We start from the raw sequence: 26967 nt of genomic DNA on the forward strand, positions 1-26967 counted from the left end.
AAAATAATTTGAAAACTTTAATGATGTTGTTTATATAGTAAAAACATAAAATCTTTTAAATAAGGTACATTCAATTTCTCAGAGCATCTAATATTCAGATAATTTATATTTCATACACTTTCCAACATTAAACAATTGACTAAATAATGCATTTTCTACAAAATGATATTACAGCTTATACAGGTAAAAGTATATTACAAAAATACTCTACACAGGAAAAATGGCAGTACCTATTAGGAAATGCTACAAATGTTCTGTTAAAAAATATATTTTATCTCTTTCATTTGTCATAATAATAAACAGAATATATATTTTTCTTTCTAAAATTAAGTCTTACAATTTTCCTTCAGGATGGTAATATGTACAAACCTTATATATGAGTGAATATAAATAGCAAATACTATAATAGTGTTACAGATATTAGTAACTTTTACAGAAAAAAAATGGCTTTCTAATAAAAGCCTCTAGTATAGCTGAAATCTCAATGCTATTTAAATTAGACATTCCCATATTTAGTAAGGCACAATGGAATCTAGTTTCTTATTTCCAGTTGAATTACTGCAAGCAGTAACAAAGGAAAATATAGTCAGTAGATTCTGGACCAGATTTGTCAGTTGGATAAACTGTTTGGGTTTTATTAAACTTTTGGGGGAGATGTTAGTTAGTTCTTTCTCCACACCATAGTTTCCTTTCGGGCCCTGTGGCCAAATCTAGTCCTTGGTGATGAGAAAGAAGTCATTGTACCCCCCTCAAGTGCCTGAGAAACAGTTTACTCATTCATTCAATCTGGTCCATGATGAGGAAACAGCCCAATGACCATTTCCGGTTATAAGCAGCTTATCTTTACTGATTGGACCTGATTCCCTATCATTTCTAAAAATAGCTTCTGATATAATCTGTACATGGTGAAGCTGTGAAGGAACCTGATGGTCTTCTTCAGACTCTGAATGACAGTTTTGGGGAAGTGATGCGTCTTCAAGTGCTTCAGGGCGTGCATCAGGCCCTTGCGGGTGTCTTGGTCGCCATTTTTACTTCTCCACAGGCTGAGCAGCTTCAGGATCTGCTCGCTTGATTTGCACGTCTTCATTGTTTTCTCAATGTCTTCTGTCGAGACTTTCTTCCCCGGCAAGCTTTCCATCAAGCTTCGAAGCTGCTCGAAGGTGAGGTTCATGTGCCCAAGGTGCTTCTGCACACTGTTTTCACAGAGGTTGATGTCTGCACAAAGCAAAAGCCCAAAGAGACATTCACATAATCTATCTAAAGTCACCATGAAACGAACCTGAGGCAAAAGTGGTTTCCCCAGAATGTCATACATTTATTTTAAGGATCTTCTCCTTTCTTTTTGGGGGGTGGGGGGGTGGGAGGGGAGGGGGAGCTTAAGTGATGCTACTTATTTCTAATAACTAAGTTAAATATTTTGTGTTATAATAGGTAGCATGCTTTCTATAGTCTAGGCATCTAACACAACTTTGTAAAAAGCCCAAATTTGGAAAATGACAGTAGAAAATTATAGACACATTGCTCTCAGTTTTCTAAGAAAATTTGGAGTAATTAAAAGCATTACCTTTCAGAAAAAAACACAAAGTCAGCTACTTTGTAATATAAGCTTTCATTACGTGATACCTGATATATATGCCATTTGAAGAATTATGTGCTTCAAATGGTCTTTAATAAATAGCACCAAAGGATTACCACCATAGGAAGAGATCTGAAAACCCAATAATATGAGGCCAAGGAACAGTAGGATACCCACGGCCTAGAGAATAGTTCAGGAATGAGCTAGGACATAAACCTAAGAGGGAGTAAATAACGTTTCTCTTGATGACATGAGTCATTTAGTGTCTGTGCGCCCTAAGGCAAGTCAGTTCATCTTTCTTCGCTGAAATGTCCTCATTTATAAAATAGGGAATTCTGCCCCTTCTGATTCCAAGTCTCTGATTCGCTACTTCCTTTCTTTTTTGCTTCAGGGCTAATTATACTTTCAAAGAATACATTTTGTTTGCCAAAAACAAAAGAAAAGTTTACTCTTTAGCACAAGTGAAAGCATTCAGCTGTCAAAGATGTTAGTCTCCTAAAATCTGTTGCCAAGTTTCAGATATTGGACGTTTCAGGGCCGTGTGGGACGCCTTACTCATTTAACTACACAAGAAGAGCAGGGTGGATTTCTCGTTGACTGTCTGCATTATGAAAACTCTCCCTTGTTTTTTCCAGGATGTCCTCCCAAAGCTAATTGAAGTCAGTACTTTTTCTCCTGTGTATCCTAAAGCTTATAGCCCACACTGGATGAAACTTACTTTTCCCCTCTGGATTCTCTCCCATCATAATACACACACACACACACACACACACACACAGAGTTCCTAAAGGAGATTCTTTATAACACTCTAAAACATGAGAGTGCTTGCTTTCTACTAGCTTTAAGCTCACTTTGTAGACTATATCTCATTTATTCTCACAACACATGCTATTAAAATGGTAATTTTAAAATAGGCTGCATTGTGAAGATTAATGAGAGGATATCTGTAAGACACTTAGAGACTCTCTGGAGAGAATTACCAAATAAATACAACACAGTTTCTTGGTAGAAATGAAATGTTAAAGCCAAAGTGGTTAAAGAACTTCTAGACAGGCCAGAGGGGACTCTGAAAAAACTGCCGAGGGGTCCGGAGTCAGATTTCCTGAGGTCCAGTCCTGCATTTGAAATGCATTGTCTCTCCTTTTAGAGGGGCCCTTTAATAAGAAATTGGGGTGTTGAGGAGGTGAGAATAAAACCTTGTATGGCTGTTCAAGGAATAACGTCTCCACTGTCACTTAGTGAAAACTTTTTCAGTCCAACAACACTTCCCAAAGGGAGGCATCCACTCAACTGAACAGACAGTCTTGTTTCTGTTTTATGAGAAACACGTGTTTTCATTTCTTTGTTTATTTCAGGGCACCATACCTTGGATGATCTTCTTGACCACATCTTGGTCTTTGTTTTGGTGCTTCCATAACTTCAGCAGCTGGAAGGTTTGTTCTTGGGAGCTGTGTCTTCGTTTTATCCTCTCCACGCTCTCTGCATTTACTTTGGTGCCAGGCAAATTGTCTACCAGGACACTGAGCCAGTTAGGGGTAAGCTTTGTAGGGACGGCAAACCTGAAGAATGCCTCCTCACACAGGGTCACATCTAAAGGAAGGTGGGAAGATCAAGATTTACTCAACAGTTGGATTCTTGGAAGTCTAATGGATAATAATAATGATAATAATAATCATCACCAATACAGTTGAGTTTTCCAACATACAGCATGCTAAGATGCGAAGTCTGAGTAAAGTCAACCTTCTGTTGCCTGGCCTTAGTGACAGATTGCCAGTCCAACTGGGTTTATGTCCTTCCTCGTGTTCTTTTAGAGCACTTTGTAGGGGAGAGTTTAACAAATGTGTACTAAGAATATAATATTGCTATAAATAACTTACAGCAAAAATTCTCTGATTTAATGTATATATTAACGTATTTTAATATAATTACTAAATACTTATTAAAGGTTAAACTAGTGTCTGCAGGTTACTTCAAGATGAGTGTTTTTGAGGGAGCTTGAAAAGTAATCTGAAATGGGATATTATTTTCTGCACACAGACACATAGTTTACCTTTGGGAGCAAGGATGTTTACAGATGTGTAAGCATACATAAAGTTAGAAAACAAACACAAGAACATGTCATTTGGAAAAGAGGTACAATGACCTGAATGTCTGGGTGAGGTCGGTATATCAGGTCTGGGTTTGAATCCTGGCTCTGTCATTCAAGTTCATATGTTAACCTGAACAGCCTTCACAGTGTTTTTGTAAAGATTAAAAGCCCGTATAGCGAAGGTACCTGGCCTATAGTAAGTGCTCAGTGAATGACAGAAATAAAACTTAAAATGAATTAAAGTAGAGAGAATGCCAACGTTAGAGGTCACTCCTCTTACTCTCCCTTCCCTCATTCCATTGTTTAATAAGAAAGCAGAAAGGCTGAATGACTTAGTCTAAGATTTTGACTACACAAGTGAAAAAATGTTGGAACTGGGTTTGAATCTTAAATCTCTCAGCCCACATTCTTATCTTTCAGATACTTCTGTGTTGCACAAAAAGATATTTGGGGAGAGTCAAGCTGGTAAAATGCTAAAAGGCCGGTCTTCCTTGGTGTGATGAGTCCTTGGCAGAAGGTCTGAGATTAGTCTGGTAGCAGGTGAGGACGCCAATCTGATTAGTGCCATCACCTACACGGAGCGCATTCAGATAGCTCCCTGACCTGGAGCTAGTGACCTTTCCTGAGTAAAGAGGTTAAGACGAGCACAGGAACTTAGAACTTAATAGTATGACAGGAACAAAGCCAGTTTCGTATTTCTGATTGTCATCAGTTTTTGTCACTGTGCTGCTTCTTTGCCAGTTTTTACTTTGGCTAATAATACAGATACTCTTAAAAGGGATAAAAATGCTTAACTTGAAATATTCTGCAATTTGGACTCTGATGATTTGGCCTTAAACATAATTACTACTCCACCCCTTTCTCCATAGGTAAGATTCGATTCAAGTGTGGAAGGGACAAAGTGTCAGAGTCTGGAGCATGACTGAGAAGCTGGGGACTTTTTGAAAGATGTTGAGTTGTGGCTTTAGCAGTGATGTACAGAGAACAGTCTTAGTTGGTTAAAATCCAAGAAAGGGAAAATACAAGTTTGACCAAGAAGGGCTGGAAAGTCTTGTGTTCAACTCAGAGGTGGTACAAAGACTGATATTTTGAAATATAATTACCTATTCCGCATTTGTGAGTCGATTCACTGTTTCCAGAACATATATTATCATGCACTGCATTTCCTTTCTGAATTAGAAGGAGCCCCAAGGCACTGCAATTTGTGTGTTTTCTACAGGGTGCTTTAGATGATGTCTCATTCGAGAAGAACCCATCTGGACATCTTTTGCAAACTGTATCTCGCTCCGGGGTTCCTAAAGAAAATACCAAGCCATTTAGCGAATTCCTTTCAAATACTTTCGCAGCCGATACCATCTTAACAGAGTTTTGGAAAGACTTTTCACTTGGTTTTTACTGCTCCTATTATGTTGCAGGAAACTTCAGGCATTTTCATTTTTCACTTCATTAGATAGAACAAAACTTCTACAGTCAGCCCCTTGGGCAGTCTCCCCTCCTTGTAATCCAACCACAAATTTATTTTGCTGTTACCTACAAAGCACACAATGTGAGAGGAAAAGGAATGAAGAGAAGGCTGTTCAATTAGTCCTGCCTGTGCTGAAGTGTCAGTGGGATCTTGTTGTCAACCGTGTTCTCCACACACTTACTTCTGGGAAATCCTCACAATAACAGCCGCGTAACTGCTATAATATTCTTCGAAATCAGTACCCATTGAATGCTGCATCGTTAAATTCCAATCACCTGCTGAAGTTCTTTCTTTCCTGAATCCTAATTGCGCAGCAACTCATAAGCATGCTAACCTTGAGAAGTAAAAATTTACAACATTATAATAAACTTTTGAAGGTGGCAATAAAGTTGGCTGTGGACTCAAAAGTGTAAGCCTGCAGTTCCCTGGTAAATGGAAGATAATATACTGTTTGCTTAAATGGTTGCATTTTAAAAGAACACAGTCATTAAAATTTCAGGGAAGGGTGACTGTGAGGGCATTTTATTTCATGGTGGAAAGATGCTTGGTAAATGTGGAGAAATCTTTGGCAGGAAAACTTGAACTAGTCAACAACTAAAAATGCTATTAAAAATAAACATCTTCAGACCCTTGACTCTATGCATGGATAGATCATACGTTACAGTGTATTTGCATATGAAAATGCCTCCATCTAGTGTAAGCTAGTTGAACAGATGTAGCCTCCACAGGCCAATTCTGGCTTATGCAAGATGCCAAACACGAAAGGGACAAATGAAAGCTACAGAAAGTTAATGAACTTCATTTATTAAAATTTTCAACCTGCCATCTTATTGTCTCCTTTACCAAAACCAGAAGGAAAAAAAAAAAGCACAATGGGTTGATTTTAGTTTCTTCTCTGACTTCTTTCTTTTCTAAAGGGATTGATGATGCACTGACCAGTAAAAATGACACTGTTGGCAGAAAAAAAGAGAAGAGGGAACCACGCATGGAACCTTCATATGTTAAATGCCATTTCCAGGGATGCAGTGACATCATCTTAGGAACCACTTTACACTCCTCTCCTTAAATGGGATCCAACTCCATACCAAATTCTACAATATCATAAGCAGAGATGTTTAGACAGAGATTCTGTGGTATTCTTTCATTGCTAATATTCTGGAAATAAATGGTCTTGGACATCTGGATCTAAGGCTTCCTTTGCCAATTGCATTAAGAAGACTCTTATCATTCTTCACATACACATTGACGGCTTGGGTCTTCTGCATCCCAATGAGAAAGTCATACGTACAAGGTATTCTTTTCAGGTATTTGAGACTTTAAAGCTCTTTAACAAGAGGAATCCAAGAATTATTCAAGGAAAGTTTCTTAATATATTTGGAGGCTTTACATAATGGCCTCTCTGAACAGGACTTCCGTCTTTTATGATTGATAGGATTTCTTATAAGAAAAGATGCATCCATCTAAGTAAATGATTTTGCCTCATTAATATCAGCAGAAACATAAAAGGTATAATCTGGCAGGTAAAATGTGAAGTGCAGCAGCCAGAGGAGTTCTGCTTTTCAGTTGAGAATTTACCGTGCTGGCCATAAACAATTACAAAGAATTACAGGATTAACAGAACGAAGTAAGTGCAGTCGATCCGTGAACGGTGGTGGGTTAGAGACACCAACACTTGTGCAAAGGAAAATCACACTCTAACTTTACAGCCAGCCCTCTGTATCCAGGGTTCCCTATTCACAGATTCAGTCAACCGGGACTGTGTAATACTGCAGTATTTGCTACTGGAAAAACTTTGCATATGAGAGGACCTGCGCAGTTCAAACCCGTGTTGTTCAAAGGCCCCTGTGAAATAGGGAGAGGAGACAACCTAACTTCAAAACAACAAAGAGGAATGATTACTAAATACTTCCTAGAATACCACTGCAGAATCTTGCCTTCTCTTTAGACTGGAAGCCTCTTCTTTTCCATGAGGAACTACTCTGTAGGTTTTTGAGGACAGAGAGGTAAGTAAATCAGTAACTGTGTACCTTTGTCCCAAGTCTTCAGTCTGCCTGCTGACTTCATTGTACAGAGTTTCATGCTTATGTGAGAAAAATCCTTACTATTTCCATTATTTTTCAAAACTTTGTAGTTTCTGAGCTGCATAGTTCCTGCTTAATTAATTTGTGTGTATATACAACTTACTGAATTGAATTAAGTAGATTTGCTTTTGTTGGATGGGCTTTCCTCCCCTACAACTTGGCTTAGCTTTTGAGTCCCAAAGTATCATCCAATAAAAGCTAGGAAGTGTCACTGATTTGTCCCTCAAACACTCATACTAGAGGCATTTTAAGAGACTGTCATGCAATTTGCACCTTCTGTGATTAAATTTATAAAATTCTCAACTTAGTAGGTTTTAATTTTTGAATATGTTTCCTTTGTATGCCTTTAAACCCAAAAATTTTTATAGTAATTTAGGTTCTATATCACAACTGCTGAAAGTTTAAAAAGTTACAAATAATTAGCACCCTCCAAGCCAGTGGTTGTCAACCAAGGGTGACTGTGCTGTCCAGGGGACATTTGACAATGTCTAGAGACATTTTTGGTTGTCACAGCTGGGGGAGGACTGCTCTTAGTATCTAGCGGCTGAAGACCACGAATGCTACTAACCACTCTGCAATGCACAGGACAGCTGCCCACAGAAAGAATTATCCAGCCCAAAAATGTTAGTAATGCTGAGACTGAGAAACATGGCTTCACACTGGGTAATTGGAACCTATACTGACTGCTGCTTCCTCCAGAAAAGTGAGTGAATACTCTTAATTTTCCCCATGCCAGGAGAAGGTGCAGACCACACTGAAGCTTCGTGAATGTAGTTTGAAAAAAAAAAAAAAGTGTGGGTTGCAGCAGCTTTAAAAGATTCAGTGCACACTGGCCTTAACCTATGTTGTTCAAAATGCAAAAGGGGAAAGTATTTTTTTTTTGTAGACAAGTACTTACTCTTGGCTTGACAATCTGTTTTGTCTAAGATAAAGAGTAAGTTCGTTAAGAGAGGCTGCTTTGTCGTCTTTATCCTCCCAGTCACTCAAGTCCCTTGCCAAAGGAAAAACTAGCTTCATTTTTAATCATGAACTGCATTTCCCCTAGCCATTCTCATTTTTTACATAATTAATTATAAACTAGTCATTGTTAGCACTCCAGAGCCTCATTAATATCAGCATAATTACTCTCTTGGTATCAATTAACATTTCTGATGTTTGTCAAAAAGCACTGCAGTTTGAAGCTGTCCATGCCGAAGCGAAAGTGCGAGGTGTAGATCAACTATAAACAGTGCAACTCAGAGTGTGTCCCTTTAAACAAGAGCAGTCCATCATGCGTCTCATTAGAGAGCGATCTGCTGCATTTGAGATTTGTCACTAAATTGCCCCGTGGGGCAAAGTGTTCCTCTGCGGAATGGTTCTTTGGCAGCAATCCAGACACATAGTATATACCCAGCAGGTTCCACTACCTTTGCAGTTTTCTGTCCTGTAATGTCATCAAGACAAACGTGTTCCCTTAGACTTTCCCTACTACCTGACTTTATAGGATGCTAATTAATTTGGCTGCATGTTGGAAGCTGATACGTACCAACTTGTAGCACTCCAAACCCAGGGGGACAGCTCCTGTGCTTCAGGCAGAACTCTAGCTCCAGGTAGCGCCCCTCCACGCATTCGCACACGCGGTTATGGGTACGATTGCATTCCTGCTTGACGTACTGCAATTCCTTGCACACTGGGCTGCAGTACAGACACTCGTCACTGGTGTGCCATCTGTCTGTGTAGTGGTGGTCAGGACAAGGGGCACATACAGTCTTCCGCCTTGCTGTGCAGTGCTGTTTTAGGAAGGTGCCGGGAGGACATTTGTCACACATCAGCTGCCGAGAGGTTTCTGGGTCATAATGAAGGTACTTTGGAGGAAAGGTTTCCTCGGTGGTCCATTTAATGGAGAGGTCCAGGAACTAGAAGAAGAAAGGGAAATTGTGGCATGTTAGCATGGAAATGGGGTGATTATACTGTGCAAAAGCATTAACCTCAAAAAGTCCTTTACCACCTGAAGCCTTATGTCCTTCCTGCTAACTGAGCTACAACCACAGAAAATAAATTCAGAAGCCATCATTCTTCTAAGTAGCTAAATCTCAAAGACAAAGATGTTGACGGCAGCAAGACTGTAAATCCAGCTCACAGATGGCTGGAGTGGAAACTCATCAGAACAGAAATGATTACACTTAGATGCACCACTAAATAACCCATGTGCCCTGAGCGACACTTCATCTCCCTGGGCTTTAGGATTGTTGCTAGATTAGTGAGTTGGGCGGACTGGTGATTCTCAGAACAGCTATACCAGAGTCACCTAGATTCCTTGATGACAGTGTAGATTCCTGGGATTTACATCCCTAAACATTTCTGATTCCCAGGTGTGGAGTTCATACTCAATAAATATTCCTTCATTGATTCACTTGATGATAGTTGATAGTTATTGAGCCCTTATTTTGTGCCAGGCTCTGTTCTAGGCAGTTGGGATACAGGAGTGAATCAAATAGTCAATAAACTCTGCTCTTGAGGAGTTTACAATCCAACTGGAGGAGCAAGAAAATAAATAACAAACTACACATAAATTATATATTAGAAGGTAAATGTAGAAAATGAGCAAGTCAAAGAGATTAGAAATACAGAGGGGAAGGTGGAGAGATTACAATCTTTAAATGGGGTGATCACAGGTAGCCATATTTAGGATTAGATAATCTCTCTTTAATGTTCCCATTCTATGATGTAATGTGAAGTAAAGAGTTGGCAATTACAGTCATTCTGATCATTCACTTATTCATGCAACAGATATGCACTGAATGCCTACCGGAAATATACCAGGAGTATGCTAGTGAATAAGATACGATCTTTGTCTTTGTGAAGTTTATAATCTACTGGAAAATTCCTAGAATTTTAAGACTGACATTTCCTCCAGAACATCATATGGCACAGTCTTGAGTCTCATTGAGGTGAATGATGTCTAGAAAATTAAATGACCACCTCTCTTCAGGTTAACTGGGAAAAACTTCAGGGAGCAGGCAGGGTTTCAGAAGTTCCCTTCTACAATGGCGGAAGAGGTCTGTGCGGAGAGAAAGATTTTGCGGGCAAGAGTGCTCCTTGGGAGGGCAGCTCCAGATGGGCATTCTGTCTTGTATTCCAGATCTCAAAAGGTCTTCAAGGGAACGTTGAAGAGGTTCCTCACACTAATTAGAAGAATCAGCGCTGCTTGTGTGTAGGGGTGGTTTGCTTGGTTTTTACTGTTTGTTTTGGGTACAGGGATCAACCCTGACTATTTTCAGGCTTTGGGGAAGTGGCAGTCCAAACACAATTATTTTTTCCAAGCTCTGCTTTGCAGAACTCAGGAAATCTCACAGAAACCCTTTGACCCAAGAAAAGATGTGCCAAGCTTGGGAGACAGAACTCCCTTTTGAATTAGGAGAGACAAAGGTGAAGAATGGCCTTTTTCATAAGCATTTGGGCATTTGAATAAGTAACTGCATTCACTTCTATTCGGACATGACAAGCCTCAGGGCTGTCCGGACCTAATATGAACTGATTAACCAGAGGAAAAGAATAAAACATCTCAACAAGGGCCGTGGACCCTTTAACTGAGAACAATTTTCAGAGGGCTGTGATGTCAAGGACTCTTAACCAACAAAAAGTAGAATACGGGGCAAAATCAGGGCTGCTTCTGTGGTCTTTTCAAGACAACCTCATAACCCGAGGGTTTCTGGGGAATGTATGTTCTTGAATTTCCCTGGGGCTTGTTACTGGCTCAGAGAAAGTGGGTCAACATTAGGAGAAAGAAATGGACCAGTAGTGGGTGAAAGCTCTGGTTTGGTCTGGATCTTTCAGAAAGAGATGGAATCTATTCATTCAACACCTAGATACTGAGCAGCCACTGTGTACCAAGTGTTATAGAAGCACGTAGCCTACGGTGACACAGAAGACAAAGACCCTCTTTGCTTTCGAGCTGCTCACAGGCTAGTGAGAAGGCAGAGAGCAGAGAAGTGAAGAGATACATAATCACAAATAATGATCAGTGTTTTGAAGGAAATGAAGCAAGATGAAGTGACATTGTCGCTTGATCTTGATCACTTGACTATATCCTATTATATCTTCCAAGGCCCCTTGTGTGGGGTCAGCTCCAGTATTTCTAAAATCTTCAATGTTAGGGAATGAAGTTTTCCTGATGTCACTTGCAAAGACACGTGAAAGCAAGGATAAATGCCTTTTTCTCCTAATGTTCACTTTCGATTTCCTGAAAAGCTACTTTTGAGGGTTCTGTTCTTCCAAGAAGCCTGGCTCAGAGGTCCAGAGTGATGCCTTTGTTTTGCTCACTACTGCTGAGTGAGCCCCATCCTGGGAGGGCTAGCGGTCCTGGGGCTTCCTCCTGCCTGACTTCCCATCACACTCCCCCTCCCCTGCACCAACACGGCTCACTTACTTACCAGCTGACCCTTTTCTCTCCTACCAAGAAGTGATGAGGATGAGATGGGAAAACCCTACAGACGGGGCTTATGTTCCTCACTAGAAGCAGCCACACAAATAGAAGATCTGACCAAGAATACTGATGCAATTTGTATTTTTCTAGGCAGTTGGACATGACACTGTTGGTTTCCTGAAACCATGCTTTGGAAATTAGTTGCCATTTCTTCAAAATACAGGGAAGCTGAGGTGAAAGGAATCCACAGAGAAAAAAAAAAAAACAATAAATCAGGTTGACTTAAGGATTAGAAAGCAATTATATTAGTGAAGGTCATTTCTCCTAGGCCACCACAAGGAATTATCATATATATTTTTAAAAATTGGAGGGCCTTAAGAAACTGCAGACTTGTTTTCAGCAAGTTCTATTGGGCCTTTGTGTTTTACTTGAAAATCTTCCACTTTGGTAAAAAAACAGAACGCTGTGTGGCCAAAATTGGATGCTTATGTCTCCGTTTCTGGTTAGCCCCAATTCCCTCACAGAATTTCTGGAACCAGTTACTGGACAGAGGATGGGCAAAATTAATACATCTCTTCATCTCTGTCCTGTCACTCACTTGCTTCTGCATTTCCTGGAAAAGCAATGAAAACAGATGCCAAAGGAGGACAGATCATCATAACATTGGCTCTCTCTCTCCTTTGCCAGCCAGTAATATTTAAAGCCTAAGAAGAGTTCAAAAGTATTTTTTTTGTGTGAAATGCATAACCACTGCTGAGCAGATACTCATGAAAAGCCAGGACGCGTGCGAGAGTGTCTCTGCAGAAGCATAAAGTCCTGCCGATAAAAGAGGCCACTCTGTTTGGGGGTGTTTTATGCTTGACTTTTTCAAAGAAAAAGTAAATGGAATTTTCTCACCATTTTTTCATTTTCTCTTCCCATTCCCTATCTATTGATCCTTCGGTGTAGACCTAATCCTTGAAGGGAATCCCAGAGTTCTCTAACCTAGTATTTCCCACCAGCCCAGAATCCTTGCTGAAGCCACCCCTTCCCCACTGCCATGCCTCTTTTCTTGAAAAGACACTTAACTTAAGGCTCCATCTCTAATAGCTTTGTCCTTCTCTTCACCTTCCTTTTTTTTTTTTTTATGTTGGGCAGTGTTAAAGAATATTCTATTTCAAACCCATCCATCTTTCCTCACCTATCAAATATCAGCAGGTGATGGTAGTGGGTGAAGGTGATGAGTGGTTTGAATTAGTTGTTCTCCAAAGCATTTTCTAGCTCCACTATTTTGATATGCTGCCACTATAATAATATTGCCGGGTTCAGTAACCACTGAACTTGGAAATAAATGGTTTGCTCTAGCCCCCTCCTACTTCTTATTCCACCCTGTTTTATTTGTAAAACCCCTTCGTACAAACATACTTTGTTGTACTCTGCTTCACTTGATTGTGCTTCGCAGAGGTGTGTTTTTTAACAGCTGAAGGTTTGTGGCAACCTGTGTTGAGCATCTGTCAGTGCCATTTTACCAGCATCATTACTCACTTCGTGTCTCTGTGTCACATTTAGGTAATTCTTGCAATATTTCAGACTTTTTCATTATTATTCTATTTGTTGTGGTGATCTGTGACCAATGATCTTTAATTTATTATTGCAAAAAGATTGTGACTTGCTGAAGGCTCTGATGACAGCATTATTGGATAATAAAGTACTTTTTAATTAAGGGATAGACATTGTTTTGTAGACATAATGCTATTGCACACTTAATAGACTATGTTATACTGTAAACACAACTTTTATATGCCCTGGGAAACCAAAAATTTCATATGACTTGCTCTATTGTAATGGTCTGGAATAGAACTCAGGATATCTCTGAGGTATGCCTATAGTGTAGAACTCTCTTACCAGTATCCAGTTTTCAGATTCACCCACCCCTTCCATTCTCTCCATAAAACTGGTGGATGCCCTGGCACCTTAAATTCTCAGCCATGCCTTTTCCTTTAGCATGCTGTCTCCTGTCTGTATTCACCAGTGGAGATGCACGCTTAGCAAAAGTCACTTGTATGTTTGCTGCTGAATTTGTTGATGCTCATTGTATACATGTATCTGTATATGCTGCCATTGCAATTATAGTTAGGTGACTCAATTAACTATTATGTAAACCAGTAAAGATGGGTGTGAAAAAATTATTTTCCTATGAAAAGTAAATTGAATGGTTAGGGGATGACTTGATAAAAATGAGGCAAGAAAAAATGAAAAACAAAACAAAAAAATCCTGCCATAGAATCTGGAGTCACTGAAACAACTATAAGAACAAAAAGGAGAAAACATCTGGAAGGATTATGTAGTCAATTTGTTTCATAAATGTCTTTCAGTTCCAAAACTGAAGTGGACGGCCAGTACATTATAGATAAGGGTTTTGTAAGAAAGACAGCATGGGACTCCAGTCCGCTAACACAGATTCCAAGAAGAGCCTTGGCTATCTCTCAAAACACAGGTGAATGAATGCTTATTTAAATGTTTTGAGTCAAAATAAAATATTTAAGATACAGGCATAGATAATTTTATTATTAAATGCTTTAACTGATTTTTTCAATTAATCACATAACTCTTAGTCCCAAACATAAAATTTCTAATGAAAAGTCCTCATATTTAAGAAGTAGAGTGATACGGCGGTGGTAGGTACCGGAAGCAAACATGGGCAGGGTGAAGATAGGATGTCTATTCCATTCTAACATGTGCACGTTTAATCTCTACTCTGGGCCAGGCAGTGGACTGAAACATAATCTTGATAATATTCTGGTTTGTACCTACTTTAGGATGCATTACCATTATCATCGTTAAGCCTCGACCAGCTACAAAAATGAGCCTTAGAATGACTAACCATCGTAGGTCACAGTAACCAGTGGAGGCAGAATTAAAACCCAGAGCATGTGCCATTGAATATGATTTTTGGCCAAATCCTTTAACATTTACCAAATGCTCTCACTTACGTTATAGCCTCCATGCATAGTCCAAAAGTAAGCCTCCAGAGCATAGAGACAGGAGATCATGAAAGTGAGATGAACCAAAGCCTTCCCCAAGTCCAGACGAAGTGACAGTTTTTATTTCTTTGTGCCAACTAGTGTCCAGAGGTACTGAGATGGAAATTTCTCAGATGACAAGTGATTGGACTACAGCAGTCAACCCGTGTATGCTGCTTCTTAAAGGACACAAGAAGAGTACACTTCCTCCAGCGAGGTTATTTTTGAATGATGCAATGCAGCCAATCCCATACTACTGGGCTTACTCTCTGGTATGCAGAACCATGAGTGACCCAGTGGGTTTCCGTTTATGGAAAATTCATTAAAAGGTGCCCACGCAAAGCTTGAAATAACTACTTGGTTTGGGAGTTCCTTTTGTGATCCCTCGTCATGATCTTCGCCGCAGAGAACTATTTGAGGACTATCCAGAGTTAGCTAAACTTCTGGTCAGTTTGGAAACCATGCCATTTTATAGTTCATCTTAGCCAACAAAGGAAACATTCAGGATATATATCGTGGTGAATTTCCTAAAGATCTCTTGTAGTGTAAAGTACATATCTTATTTAAAAAACAAACAAACAAAAAATTCTTTTCCTATGAAGATTAGCTTATTTGATTTTCTATAGTCTTAGAGTGAAGTAACTTCTTCCCTTTTTCCTCCAATAATTTATGTATTCATTCAATCAGCAAACATTTATTGAAAAAATTACTAGGCTCTGGAAATATTGCTAAGCGATAGTGTTGAGTAAGTTAATGCTCCTGTTTTGTAGGCATATTCATCCAAAAGCCCAGCCTGATGTAAAATACTCCTAAATCACTGCAAAACAGTCGGAGGTAGAAGAGAGGAGAAAGAAGACCAAGAAGAGACTCGACAGGTCAGAAATGATAAGAGGCCGAAATCAGACAATGGTAAGGAGAAGGGATAGCTACGACGTTAGCCGATCGCAGGGGGAGGCTGGTACTAGAAAGAGCAAGTGAAGAACGCGCCCATGAATTCTGATTACTCGGTATGTGGTGTTGCCATTAAGTACTGACAGCAGGAGGAGGAAACATGAAGGGAGGAAGACGGTGAATTTAGTTTGGAACATCTTCCAACTATGGGACACAAGGGGTGATGTCTAGTGGACAAGTAGATACATGTATTGGGTATTCAAGACAGAAATATAGCTGAAGACACAGATTTCAGGGTGGCAAGCATGTAAATGGCTCTAGAAGCAGAGAGGTAGGATGGCATTAACCAAGGGTATTGTATACCAGCAAAAAAGATTAAATGTTAACCTGTGGGACTTACACACATTTGCAAGATGGGATGAAAAGGAGAAGGTTAAAAAAAGTAGGACTATCCCGGGAAGTTTCGAGAGGAACAGTAAGTGGATAATGAATAATAAGTTCTAATAAGTGCACAGCATGGCCATTAGATCTGTGTGAATTAACAGGAGCACGTTCAGCTGGGAACCTGCGTACCAGGGTTCCAGACTCAGTTCAACCAGTAACCCTTGGTCAGTATCTTACCTCTGAAGTGCGAATTCCTGTCCCATTGCTGTATTTCAAGTAAGTAAACGGACACAAGTAAACTTGGTAAGGCATACGGTTCCAGACAAGTGTCAGTCCTCACATATGCTAATTGCACAGGAGGTGGGAAATGGGGGGAAAGACTCATTTTTGGAGACACTTTGAAGTTTCTTGTTCAGTAGGAAGTAACACACCTAAAATGTGCCACGAGTTGATTATCTATACTATTCTTAATCATTTCCCAAAAAAAGCATCTGTGACATGTTTTTAAGATCAGTTTCAGTATCTTTCCAACCTGTATAACTTTCTTGGTCTAAGTGAAGTATTTCAGCTCTACAGATTAGCTTAGAGGGCCCTAGAAAAGTATTTGTTTCCATACACCTTAGATGGTTAGCACGGTGTATGGTGTCTTATACCTAGCAGGTATTCAATATATTTAATTTTCTTTTATTCAATTTGATAGATAAATTGAATACCTCCGATGTGTAATTAGGATTACACGTAATGCTGTAGACGCAGATAAATACCCACCAGGTAAAGGATAAATTTTCAAGGACAACCTCAACGTCTGCATTTTTCTCATCTGTAAAGTGATGGTGATGACAGAATTTGCCTAAAGGAAGATTTTTTTTTTTAAAGCAGCTTTCATTTTGCTTGGCATTTTGCATGCACGGTTCTGTTTGTATTTAGTTTCCCTTTTAAAAGTAAACGTGTGAAAAAAGCAGATAGATCATCTGAGAGGTTTATCTGCTGCTGCCAGGTTCCCACCTGAAGCTCTGCCACTGCTTAATAATTTCCACAATAGCCAGGATCAGGTCTCCAGGTAAGCAGAGCAAATGCATAAAATCTGTTCATCTATTAGGAACTGGTTTGCTGCCAACAGCTTTCACTAAGTAAACAGGGAAAAGGAAACACAAGCAATTATGATTTATTAGATGAATCCCTGGGCCAGATTTTACACTTTTGCTTCCCTTGGGGCTGAAGAACTGTCTCCAGGTGAAAGTTAATTTTAAATGTGGTTTTTTTAGTTCCTTTCAAGAAGTTTCTTTTAGTTGTTTGGAGGCTTTTAAAAATAATTAGCAGTACTTTTTGTTTAGAATCAACCAAAAACACCAGAACAGGTTTATTTATGATGTTTTTTGCTGCTTCAGAGGAATTCTACAGACAATTAACATTTGATTGATTAACGCATAAAGGAGAACATTGCTGAGAAAAAAGAACTTGTAATGCAGGTAAACCTTCAAACTCTCCAAAGGAGATACATAGAAATCTCTTATATTTTGGCTCTCAGAGCTGAGTATTTTTTTCTCTCGGACTTCTGTTCATCACCAGATTTAAGATATAACATCAGTTCTCAAAATTTCAACTCAACAGCAGGGCTGGTCGCAGTTTCTCTTATAATTGTGCCCCTTCAGGCCCTCTTCACGAGCACAGGGCCCACATCACTACCTCAAACTTTTCCAGCTACAGTCCCTGGCAGTTTGGGCTCAGAATTGGCAATACATTTTAGTATGTTGCCATTTTTTTAACATCAGTTTTACTTCTATAGTGCCTTTCCTTGAAAATAATACATTGCTCACATTGCCTTATGAATCAATTTAGTTGCTAATGATCTAGACTGAAGCCCAATTAATCCAATATATGGTTAAGGGCAGCTGGTGAGAGAAAGTTAGAAAAGATCAGCCATGGTGGTTATGAAATGGAATAGAAAGTAGAAATGGAAATGGACTAAAATAGGGTGTGAGTTGAACATGTAGACATTTACTGTGTGCCTACAACATGGGAAACATCGTACTGGAAGCTCTGGGTGGTATGATAAATAAAAATAGCACATTTATTATAATATTATTACATGGTCCATTCTATACTGAGCCCTTTCTTCATTGGCTATTGTTATCCATCCCCTCCAGCCACCACTGAGGTGACAGTAGGATCCCCATTTTATAGATGAAGAAACTGAGTCTCAGAGAAGTTGAGTGACTGATCAAAAATCACAGAGCTAGTACACATCTGAGCTGGGATTTGAATCTAATCCTTTCTGAATCTAAGCCTTTAACAACTGACTCTTTCCTCTGGGGACCTGTGGCGTTACCAGGGAGACAGGCATATAAATGATCACCTGTGACACAACGTAAACTTCAGTAAGATCTGTCTTTTGTCCATTGGTCCATCCATCCATCCATCCATCCATGCCATCCTCTGTCTATCTATCTATCTATCAGTCATCTATCCTGGTGAGTAAATCCTTTTCTCTGTCCTGTCCTGAAACGCAGCCGCTCTCACACAGCCTCTCTGGAAGACAGTCCTGTGAGACTGAGCAGTCAGTCACACTTTACACGAGCAGCAGCTTCTCAGTAATGCAGCCCCTCGAATTCGCTGTCCTTCCTCTTTGGCTTACTCTTCTTTTGCTCACTCCCGCTTCCCTAGGATTGCACTTTCTAATAAGGAATTAATATATAAAGTGTTTGCCTCGTGCTCTAAATCCTAAGGGATCTGGACTTAGAACTCAAGTCTAGTAAGGAGGCCAGGACCCCCTCCAGCTGAAGGAGGAGCTAAAAAAGGGTGAAAAAATACATTGGAATCACTTTGCCCAAGGATGTGACTCTGAGCTCCATCCTGGGACATCCTTAACCCCCGCAGAGAAGAGAGCTCCAGTTGAGGGAACCCAGAGGCTTTGCTCTGCTTTATGAATGTTTTTCAGTGAACTCAGCTGCTAGATGGAAGCTCCCATAGGACAGAAAAACCTTCTCAGCTAGGTCACCTTAGAGAAAGTGACTTAACTTCTCTGAACTTCAGTTTCCTTGTCCATAGAATAGATACCAATCTCTGCATCAGAGGATTTTTGTGCAAATGAAGGCTGTTGTCATTGCCCTGTGCCCAGGACTTAGGATGAAATAGAAATTAATGTCTGGGACATGGCTGGATGGCTGTGAAAGAGGGAAAGAGAAACAAATGTTGGGGGTCATATACAGGTGATTAGATGTTCTAATTTGGAAGTGACTTAGATCATTTCAACTCCCAAGTCATTATCAGAACTATTCACACCCCCCAACCTCACCCCTCCCTCCCTCGCCAAAGGGGGCTGGGAAGTACAGTCTTACCATGTTTCTGGAAGGGAGGAGAATGGAGGACACTTACAAACAGCGCTAACAACTACGTCTTTGTTCGATAGACAGCCCTTATACTTTCTAGTTGACCTTTATTTTAGCACAGTCTAGTTAAATTTTCCCCTTTTTACTGGATATTAAAAGAAAAGACAGGAAACAGAGTGTGGGATCAGAGGGTTCTTTCAGCCCGGGTAGTACCCCAGTGGCGTATTTAATGGTCATGCTAGCCTACACATGGTCATACTTATTCCACCTGAAGGTTTGACATTTATTCCAAAGAGCAGTATGCAGTCGTCAAGTACTTCCTTGTGAATGCGAATTCAAAATTCTGCTCAAGGAGTCTAAGAAGATTACTGGTGACCATAATTATACCTCTTTAGTAAGTCCTGAGGGAATGTCTTGAACTGGCTTCTAACTAAATAGAATATGAAAAATACACACATTAACGACTTCTGTGAATCCTAGCTAAAGACAAAAAGGGCTTGTTTCAGAATGAAAAAATAGTTTTTCGTTTAAAAGAATAACCTGGGATCCTAAAACACAGAAGTCTTACCACTTAAAAGTAGGTAACAGTTCAAAAGCTGCTTCCTCTTGTGATCTCACTGACTTGAACAGAATTTCCTATCAGTGAAAGTAACTGGGCAGAAGAAACGTTGACAATGGCAACAGAATATGTATTTTTTAATTTCGTTAGTATATTTTTTCATAGATAAATAAGTCCATTTGATTTTTGTATGTTTGGAATATTAAGTGATATATAATCAAAAGGTTTAATTCATTTTGATGACAAAAGCTTAAAACTAAAGCAGACCTGCCAAATAGCACCTGGTCCAACACCCCTAATTTAGAAATGAGCAAAGTAGGAGAAGTGAAGTCACTGACTGGACCTCAGAGCCTAGGGCAAAATGGAGAAATAAGATCCCTTGTCTCTTGTCTGCTTGTCTCCCTTGCAGAGAGAGGTCTTATTGTCACTATGCCCCATAACTGAAATCCTAAATTACTTTTTGTTGTTGGTGGTGGTGGTGCCAATTGATGGTGGGGTGGGGAAACTTTCTAAAGAATAGGGTCTTGATACCCATATTTTTCCAAGAATAAAGTAAATAGGGTTTCTTTTTTGAATAAGAAAGTAACATTACATGACAAGGGAGATTTGGGGATCAAAGATCGGAGAAGAAAATTGAATTTACCAAAGGCAGTCACAAAGCTGAGATGAATTACTGTCTTGTTTTAAATCTAAATTCATCTTGACACCTATTTGTCTATTTTTATAGTTGATTATTTAAGAGGCTCTCACAGAAAATGCTTCCAAGGTGCAGACTAAATTGAAGTGAAAATCCTAAGGCGACTCTTTTTTAGTTTTATAGAAGATGCTTCAAAGAAAATTAAACAAAGTTTTCACAGTATTAAACCTATAAGACTAAAGAGATGAATTTTTTAAAAATTCCACTAAGAAAGTAATAAATCAGGGCTTTTAGGAGCACATGACTTTTTTTAGAAGGGCTTCAGAAAGAACATTTCCTTTCCTCCTTCATCCTCTGTCCATTTATGGTCCGGCTGATTCAGGTGCTTCTGAGAAACTGGGGTGAAAAAAGAGCTACCCAAGCACCTGGGAAGTTATGTCACCTTGGAGCTGGCAGGAACCATTTTAGTGTGTCTGTAGACTGTTCTGGCCTCGGGAACATTCATTTAGAGAGGCCAGGTAAAAGCGAGAGGGAGCGGGTACCACGCAGCTTCTTACCTAATGTGTTGTAACACTATTCTTATCCCTTACAACTGTCTAAAAGAATTCTTTTTTTAGACTTTCTATGCTAGTTACCCCAAAATAAATATTCTGTGGTAGTGAGTTCCAAAAACTAATTACATGTCACATAAAAATACCGTGTGTATTTCAAGTTGGCTATACCTCCCTCTTTCTTCTTGCACAGATAGTTTACAGATGTTGCTAGGATTTCCGATTGACTAGTTCCTGCTCTTGTGGGTTGCTAAGTTTGATCTGATTTTTGTTTTCTTTTCTAAACATGGCTGCTATTACTGTTCGTATCTGCATTTTGTTTACCTATCAGCATCAGAAATGCCCTCTGGGGCTGCTTCCTCCCCTCCTCTCTTGCCCTGTGAAATCATCTGTCCCTATAGCTTTAAAAACCCATTCTTATGCTGATGACCTAGAGTTTTTAATCTTCAGTCCAAATTTCTCCTTCGCTCTGAACTTTTTCTAAATCCAGATGCCTGTTTGACATCTCTCTTGGTCTATTTTATGAATGTATCAAATTTATTAAACCAAAAATGGACACTTGATGGGAAGGTCAGGAAGGGGGTTCACCTGATGTTAGGTAGCACCTGCAAGGGTCAGTATTATAAATCTGGCTCATTTTTTCACTCTCTTAAGAAGGGACCCTTATGAAGGTATTGCTACGTACCTTCATAGTAGAAAGGGACAAAGGAATATTTAAAATATTGGTCAGGTGGGTAGGGTGTTATATTTTTAAAAGAGATCAAAGCTCATGTTAGAATGTTAAATCTCTGACAGTGAGCTCAATTCTGTTGGCGTATCCATGGAAACCAATGGTAGATTATACAAACATCCTAGCACATCTCACCGTAGCTCCTTTGACTCAGCAAACACAAATTTAGTGTCAGGCACGGCGGAGACCTGGGGGCTATAAATATGAATCAGATGAAAACCTGTGTTTGCAAAGAGCTCATATTTTGTTGACCACAGGGGTAGTGCTATCCCCTAGAAGTTCTGGAAATTTGTGGGGGATTTCTGTTGTCACAACTGCTAGATGTCCCAAATAATCAAGAATAATCACATGTCCCACACACTTTTAAAATGTCCTATGGACGACTAATATAAGTGCTCTAAGTAAAAAAATAAAAATAAAAAACAAAAAAAAACTGTTATTATATGAACCTGGATTCAAATTCCATTATATATACATACATACATATATATATATATAGTGATTTTTGCATGATTTTTATACATATTGAATTTTCCAGGAATTTACAACATAAAATTTGATAGAGGATTGTACTTTGTTTTGTGTAAAACTTCAGCGAGATTTGTGTACCATTTCAAAAAATCGCAACACCAAAGCCAACACTGATCACGGTTTTGAATACCAGTGTGACACATGTGCTCCTGTCTTTGTTCCTTTTGGTCTGTTCATGGCAATTCTACAAAAAGATGCTAACATATCACCACTTCATTAAGTCTTCTAGTGAAGCTTATTTTATTATAAATTACTTTCCTTTTATTTCTCCTTTTTAGTATAGTTATGCTGGTATATTGATTTTTTAAAATTCTATATGTAGGTAAAATATATGTGCTTTAAATTTCATTTCAGGAGAGCAAGGGAGTTGTTGTTGCAAAGCGTGTGTTTTAAAAGTGGATGGAAGAAGTCTGATCTGATTGAGAACTACTCATCTACCAGGTAAGACACACACACACACACACACACACACACACGCACACACACACACACACACACACACACACACACACACACACAAATGCACTGATGATGTAGGCATCTCGGCTCCGTAGTAGCAACATCAGGGGCAGCCAGGCATCATCAGGCAAGGCCTGAGTAATGCAAACATAATTTTTTTTACAACGACTCTTTCTCTGCAATATACTTCCCAGTCCTCTTTTTCTGGACTGCAAAGAAAAAACTCAGGCTAAAGGAAATGCTACTGGCTAATGAGATGCAAAAGGAAATAGTGCTTTTCACAGAAAGCTTTTAGGAAAAGGGAACATGCAGGCAGGGGGGCTGAGGGTTACTTAGAGCAAAACCCAGCTGGCAAGTTAGCGGTTAGGAGAGCAAGAACATTGGAGTGTGTTGGTGCCCCTTTGACAGACACCGCCGCAGCTCTCCTTCTAGAACTAAGTGGATAAAGCATCTGGCACAGAATGCTCTCTTCCCCTACCAGTGGAGTTTGACAACTGTGGTTTTAACCTAAGAAGTGAAATTAAAGACCAGATTGAAATTAGGAATTGTGCGGATGGTTGATGGGTGACAGAAGCCAGCAAGGTTGCTAGGACAGAAGTTGAGGACTCTTTTGGACTGAGTGTATATACGATTCTCCTGCAAACTTCAGAGGGATGATTCTCTTAAATTAAACAAACAGGAAGGCTAGATAAATACACTCAACCACTGGGAGAAGGGGAGAAAACCAAAATAAACAACAACAAAATGACAAAAAATCAGGAAGACAGATATATCAGGCAGTTGTCCTGAAAAAAAAGCCATCTGTGACCTCCCACTCCTTCACCCCTGCCCCCTACCCCAAGTCCTAGGAACATAACATTAATTCAGAGCTTAGCTTTGAGAAGGCCAATAAGTGGTTCTGGCACTCCATGATGGGCAGTTTCAGCCACCAGTTAAAAACTCAGTCTAGACCAGGATGTTCCCAGGGTATCAGGAGGCATCTTGGGCAACATGAAAGAAATGACTAGGAGATGTGACCGCCTCCCCTTGCAGAGTCGGTCTGTAACTGCATTAGTGAGCATTCCAGAAAGCCCAGGACTCCGGCATTAGTCCTAATGACCACCACCCCCTCACTGCTTGCCTGCCAGCATGCTCTCTGCTCTTACAGAAAGAATCTAAGATTCTACTTGGCCAAACAATTTTACCTTCTTCCACTTCTTAGATTCAGGATGCCTTGCTTTTATCTCCAACAGTGAAACATTCTAGTCCTCCTTCAAAGCAGTAGTCAGTGGCCATCTTTCCCTCCTCTGAGCACCATCAACACTTTGTTTATATAATTCACTTGGGTCTAGGTCGTCCTGCAGTTATCTGTAAGCATGAGGCTATAAGCTGGTGTTACTATGGGACAGGAACTTTATGTGGTTGTCTTGCATGTGTGCATCTTATTATCTCTATTTTGTAAAGGAGGAAACTAAAACTCAAGAGAGATGTAACTGGCCCACAATCTTTTATCAAGTAGTGGTCCTGGTGTTTGAATTTTCATCCAAAGAAACCAAACTCATAGCTACTGCACAGCAACTTCCTTTATAAGATCCTGGAAGGCAGGATCTTTCCTATCACCAAGTCACCTAGTACTTCTTTTTCTATTATTCTCATTACACATCCAATATCTGCCTTCTCCATTAGGCTCTGTGATCCATGGGGACAGAAACAGTGTCTGTGTTTTCCATTCTGTCCCTAGTGCCCAGTGGCATACCTGGTACAAAGGACCAAATACCTGTAGTGCTTCCGTTTCTTAGAACTACATCTTGATGATTACAAAAGGGCATTTGTATGCTTCATGTGTCAGTACTAAGTGTCCGTTTCCAATCATTTATAAAATAAAGTCAATCTCAGAAAATATACAAAGGAAAAGGGAAATTTTCCTATTTAAAGTATTCACTGTGTTTAAGACACAATAAAAGTTTTCTCTTTTGATAATGCTGTATCATCTACAATTAGTAGGTGATATATTACCTACATACATATCTATATCCATATACATGCCACATATCAAAACATTTGTCTGTTTAGGAATACTTATTATTAGGTACATATATAATGGCAATTCCAAAATTTAAAAACCACTGATAATATGTTTATTATTAATTAAATCTCTGACAGAATACAAAAGGCTAGGAAGAATAAAAATGTGCCCATATTAATAGAAGAACTATTTATTCTGGCCCAAAACTAGAATAAGTAGATCAATTGTGGTGTAGCCACACAGTGGAATACTATACAGCAGTGAAAATGTGTGAGCTTTTGTACATCCAACAGTGGAGGTGATATCACGGTAAAACCATAAGTGAAAGTAGCCATACACACACAGAAACTACATAAAGTTCATTTATATAAAGTTCAAATACAAGCAAAACTCATCTATGGCATTAGGAGTTAGAATACTGATTTCTCAGGCCTTGTCCATAGTGATGACAGGGAGGAAGCCCAGGAAGCTTCTGGGATGCTGGAAATGCAGTGTTGCTTGATCTGGGTGCTGGCTCACAAGTGTTCACTTTGAGAAACTTCAGTAGGCACTTATGATTTGTGTCATTCTCTCTACGTGTCATGCTTTAATAAAGGTTCACGTTTTAAAAAGTTCTCCATTCTCTCCATATTGGTGGAATAATGATATATGCAAACACACAACATATATGTAGTGGTACATAAGATTAGCATACTTCAGTGTGGACTCGTGTTAATCTACCTCTTCTTAAGTGACGTTGCTGTTTACTTATTTCCTTATGTCTGTGTATCCCAAGAACTGATTGGGAGACTCCCTAGCCTCCCACCCACTATTTGTGGGTTGGACATTGGAATTCAAGCAGTTACTGCAATACTTTCAAAAACATACATGTGGCTTAAATATGGATTTTCCTATCCTTTCATGAATGTCTGATTCATATCTCAGTGTACTCCACACTCTGGTGACATAAAGGAAGTAAATCATTGATCATAGACTAATCTACATACAAGTCTTATTAATTTGATTGGTTAGAATTTAAATTAAAAAAAAAGAGCCAAGTTATAGAAATTCCTTTCTTTTCCAAATAGTATGTTAAAAATAACTTTTAACCTATTTAGTGCTAAACCTTAATTATTTAAATATATTTTAAAATATAATTAACATTATCACGATATTCTCCACATTATATTGAAGTTGAGAACTGAAATAACCCATTTTAATAATAAAATGTTATTAAATTTTGCATTTCACAGTAAAAAAGTGTGTGTGTATGTGAGAGAGAGAGAGAGAGAGACAGACAGACAGAGATCTTTTCTCTGGTGCCAATTATTAAAAATTCTCCATAATATTTGCTTAAATGGGGAATGAGCCTAATGATCTATCATATCATATTCACTGCATCCAAATTTTATTCTAATTATAATAGTTTTAAGAAGGCTGACATCTCCCACTCTATTCTGATCATAAGGGACCACTTTATTGCTAATAATAATAACGCCCAAGTTAACTAAGTAAAGATGGAGTGAATCATCTGAGATGAAGAAAGACAATAAATAAAATGGGTAATACTCATTCAAATAAAAAAGGTCCAGAGCTCTTCTCTCTTCCCCATAAAACCAGCAGGAACTTTCCAGTGTAAAAGGACACCCTAGGAGAAGCACAACCAGCTTGGAAAGAGATCTGTTCCAACCTGACCCAGATCTCTGCTGGAAGAGGGAGCGAGTTGAGCTTTGTCCCCATCAGTCCCCTGGGAGGTGGGGAGACCGGGAGGCAGGCAGCCTGCCCAGGCACCCGGGCATCAGCGCCCGCGTCGCCGGCCAGGGACTTACCACGAGCGCGCAGCACAGCCACTTGTTCATTGTGGTCCCCGGGAAACCTCAGGCGCTCGGAGGCGGCGGCGGGGCGAGCGCTACGGTGCGACTCCGCAGCCGGTGCACTCATCGCGTTATATATAGTGTCCGGGCAACAGGAAGTTTCGGCTTGGCTTTTGATCATTCATTCCCTATCTGGACCAAAGTTTACACCTTTCTTTTTTAGGAACCTTGGGCGGGAGCAGGGACGCGGGGGGAGGGTGCGAAAAACTCCGGGGTTAACGCTTTCAGAGCCAGGGCGGAAAGAAGCGGCAGGAGAGGTGGGAGTAGGGGGTGGGGCGGGGATGTCTGGCCCCCGGGAGGGAGAAAAAAAAAAGCCACCCGGCTGCGGAACAAGGCGGCTGCTGTCTCCGCGCGGCTCTGAGGTTTCCTGGCCCCTTCCCGCCAGCGGCCTGCCTCCTGGCAGCCGCGACCGGCGGTGGG

At 39.8% G+C, this 26967-nt stretch overlaps 2 protein-coding genes across 4 annotated transcripts in view; one reads left to right on the plus strand and one right to left on the minus strand.

Annotated features, from left to right (window-relative positions):
- Positions 1-26914, minus strand: TNFRSF11B (TNF receptor superfamily member 11b). Its single transcript, XM_006211433.4, has 5 exons — positions 26503-26914; positions 8737-9106; positions 4769-4960; positions 2942-3166; positions 1-1215 (listed from the first exon to the last, which is right to left on the minus strand). The coding sequence occupies exons 1-5, from the start codon at positions 26530-26532 to the stop codon at positions 827-829; spliced, it is 1206 nt and encodes a 401-aa protein (XP_006211495.2). The 5' UTR covers positions 26533-26914; the 3' UTR covers positions 1-826.
- COLEC10 (collectin subfamily member 10) overlaps positions 1-26967 on the plus strand; it is a 407385-nt gene that overhangs the window by 240600 nt on the left and 139818 nt on the right. Inside the window, exons 5-7 of one of the 3 annotated variants that reach the window (XM_072949642.1) lie at positions 13971-14092; positions 15389-15527; positions 22585-22671. The gene's annotated coding sequence lies outside the window, so the exon portion shown is untranslated. Of the gene's footprint in view, positions 1-2931; positions 3010-13970; positions 14093-15388; positions 15528-22584; positions 22672-26967 lie in introns of all 3 variants that reach the window. The other 2 variants (XM_072949644.1, XM_072949643.1) reach the window with 2 other exon arrangements.

This window comes from Vicugna pacos, chromosome 25, assembly GCF_048564905.1.
Source record: "Vicugna pacos chromosome 25, VicPac4, whole genome shotgun sequence".
In the NCBI taxonomy this organism is placed as follows: Eukaryota; Metazoa; Chordata; class Mammalia; order Artiodactyla; family Camelidae; genus Vicugna; species Vicugna pacos.